At 52.2% G+C, this 3,234-nt stretch overlaps 1 protein-coding gene across 1 annotated transcript; it reads right to left on the bottom strand.

The window, feature by feature from the left end:
• Window positions 1-660: 660 nt before the first annotated feature.
• Window positions 661-2,761, bottom strand: LOC122363997 (thialysine N-epsilon-acetyltransferase-like). Its single transcript, XM_043333928.1, has 2 exons — window positions 2,629-2,761; window positions 661-1,486 (listed from the first exon to the last, which is right to left on the bottom strand). The coding sequence occupies exon 2, from the start codon at window positions 1,445-1,447 to the stop codon at window positions 1,028-1,030; it is 420 nt and encodes a 139-aa protein (XP_043189863.1). The 5' UTR covers window positions 1,448-1,486; window positions 2,629-2,761; the 3' UTR covers window positions 661-1,027.
• Between the last annotated feature and the right edge of the window lie 473 nt (window positions 2,762-3,234).

Genomic DNA, 3,234 nt, shown 5'->3' on the forward strand with positions numbered 1-3,234 from the left:
ATTCAGACGGGTATTCCTAAGCATTAGCCCCTCTGAATCAAAATGCTGCAATTTTGAAATTCAATATTTCCGATTTAAGGCATTTCTCGATGTTGTGAGTGCCGAAACCTGAATTGTGAGCCAGGGACCCCATTTTGGCTATCTCAACTCAAATCTAATGTTAAGGTGGGAGGGTCCCTTTAAGCATGCTTTGCTCTACAGCGCAATTCGCCGTCGTTTGGCTGACGTGGTAATGGGAACACATTATTTAGAGGCTTAGAGCAATGTATTTTAGGCCTACTGACCGTCTGCACATGTAGACGGTCACACCTGAGCAACATATGCATGCAATGCATAAGCTGGGATTGGCTCACTTCATGGCCATTGGTCGCTGCAGTACCTACCATACCTATTTCAAATTAGGAGAACCATATTTTTTCACAGACTTGACAGCATTGTTAGCAATCACTCACTAGCGGCCTACCCCCGCTCCATCGAGACCCGACTAAGCGACTTTTTAGTATTCACCTATGCCGGTGCATTGAGGAAAAACATACCTAACCATGGTGTCCCTGCTCCTCCGCCCCGTCGCTGGTGCCTATTGTGACCTCGCCGTCAAGACGGCACGAGTGCTCGCCTATCCTCCACAGTCTCATTCTCTACACCGGAGGTCCTCTTTATATGTCGTCCGTATCGTGAAACCATGTCCGTCTTTCAACGTCATGCATAATCTCGACTTCAGCTTTCGTCGAAGAGATATTGTCATACTCAATTGTACCGGTAATAGTTAACACCAGCGTATGTATAATGGTGACACTTTGTGACACAGCTTAAAACGTGCCCAATGATCGTTCAATCCTCGCCGTAACATTGCTCGTTCCGAACGAGCAATGTTGTGGCGAGGTCCCGACAAGTTGGGTACCCTCGGTTCGTAGACTGGCCAGTGGCCAAACAGGAAGCGGCGGCAGGTTCCGACTCTCGTGCTCTCCGCTATAGTTACCGTACGGCTGGTCGGTGACAATATTCCTATTACCTATAACCACCTTAGTCACAACTCGTCACCCTCGGGTTGGTGCAGGTCACCGAGCCGACTGAGGGCGTCCCCCGTGATCCGGTGCAGGTGCCAGCCGTCAGCCGTGAGGTCCACAGCTCCCAGCTGCCGGTAGAACCTCCTCACCATCGCGTTCCCGTCTGGCAGTGTGAAGTTGATGCGGCTGCAGCGGTGGCTGCGGGCCCAGTCTGCCAGTGCGGCCATCAGCCGGGCGCCGAGCCGGTGGCCGCGGCACGCCGGTACCACGTACAGATCCTCCAGGTACGCGGTACGGCCCACGTGCGCCGAGTACGTCACGTAGTGCAGACAGATGCCGACCAGCTGACCGGGCGCGTCCCGCCGCTCGGCCACGTGGCACGTGAACGCCGGCGGCCCGTGGCGCGGAAACCCGTCCTCGGCTAACTGGGCGGCCGTCATGACCAGTGGGGTGGCGAGCTTTATCTCGGTCAGCAACTCCTGAAGGAAATCGTACGAGGCACGCGTTGATGAATGTGGCCCGAAATGAAAAATGTAAATAAACGAGCTTTTTATGATTCATTATAAGATTACAACTTGAAGTTTCTTTCAAGCTAAGTAACTTAACCCTCGCCCGTATAGGGGGGGGGGGGTCGAACGGACCCCCCTCGGTTTTTCGCGAATAACTCGCGTAAAAAGCGGCCGATCGCGACGAAACTTTCAGTACCCTCGCGTTAATCAATTTTACACCTACCCTGAAATTTTCATGACCCTGACCGTAATGACCTTTGACCTGTGACCTACTTTTCGAGACCATGTTTGGCCGGAATCGCGATTCGGCGTATGTCGGCTCGCATTAGCCGCGCGTTTGCAATATTTTCGTGGTTGCGTTCAACCATGGGATATGATGTTGCTCCCATGCATTAGGGTGGGTGTCAAGGTCACCGAAAGGTCAGGTCATTGACCTTTGATGACCTCGGTTCACTTTTTCGAGTTTTACATGTTTTTAGGCCAGTTTTTGGAGCTGAATTCGAAATTAGCAACCATATGAACATTTACGAAGTAGTTTTGGTGCCTTCGTAACATGTTACGAAGCTGTCAGAGGCGGTTGCCACTTACTACGAATACCCTTACTGGTTGACCTGACCTGACCTGACCCGACCTGGCCTACATGCATGAAGACATCATCTGTGATCAAAACTACCATGATATTCGTGATCAGCACCCCGAAAAAACCCATAGCAGCCACGCTTTACGACTTCCGAACAGGTACCGATTTTCCCGACTTTTGGGTCATTGACCTGACCTGGAAGGTCAACCGATGACCTAGGACCTTAAAATTGGGAATCATCGGCTTCCTCTCGTCACGGGTAACACGCTCGTTTTTTTCCGCGAAGCTCTAGCTCGATCAGGGGCCAAACGGCAAGGGGGGGGGGGGGTCCAACGGACCTCCCCCCCCCTTGCGGCTGGAAAAACACCAATACGGGCGAGGGTTAATTTCATTAATTCTACGAGTATTATCCCGTATTCTATTCCTGAGTATGAGGACTGCGATTATCCACCCCAAGTAATAAAAAAGCATGTGCTTCAGCCTTCAATTGTCTAGAAAAGTGAGCGACAAAACCTGTTTTAAGCATGTTTACCTGCACCAGGTTGAGAATCAGGACAATCGTCCCTAACAGCCACTCGGATCCGATACCCAGACTCAGACATGTTCACTCTAAGGTCCGCTATAAGCGCTGAGAGCACCGCTCTACTCAGCCGCTCGCCAGCCACCGGCACACCGGACTGGTTTGTTAGGTTTGTCGCTGGTCGCTCCGCCAGACGACAGACTAAAATCAGTGCCATAAATCAGGGCTGATGTTTTAGTAACTGGGATGAAATTGTTTATATAGCGCGCCTCTGGCGGATCCAGACTTGCGTTTTTAGGGGGGGGGGGCGGAAGGCAACGCATGGCCAATCCCGAAAGTTGCGGGGGGGGGGTAGGGCCGATGGCGACAAAAAAGAAAAGCCTATATATGGATGTTAGCAGTGTTTAACCCTCGCCCTGGCAGGGGGGGTTGATGCGACCCCCCCTAAGGTTTTTCGAAGATAGCGTAAAAACGGCGGCGCGCAGCGCCGCCAAATTTGGCACAGCTTATGGGGCAACCTTTTTACATATAACCCGAAAATTTCAGGTCCGAGTGACCTTGGGTCAGGTCAACAGGTCCATAGGCGGCGGAACGGGAGGGCACCGGGGCACCGTGCCC

The sequence above is a fragment of the Amphibalanus amphitrite genome, unplaced genomic scaffold, assembly GCF_019059575.1.
Source record: "Amphibalanus amphitrite isolate SeventyFive unplaced genomic scaffold, NRLGWU_Aamphi_draft 000027F_arrow, whole genome shotgun sequence".
In the NCBI taxonomy this organism is placed as follows: Eukaryota; Metazoa; Arthropoda; class Thecostraca; order Balanomorpha; family Balanidae; genus Amphibalanus; species Amphibalanus amphitrite.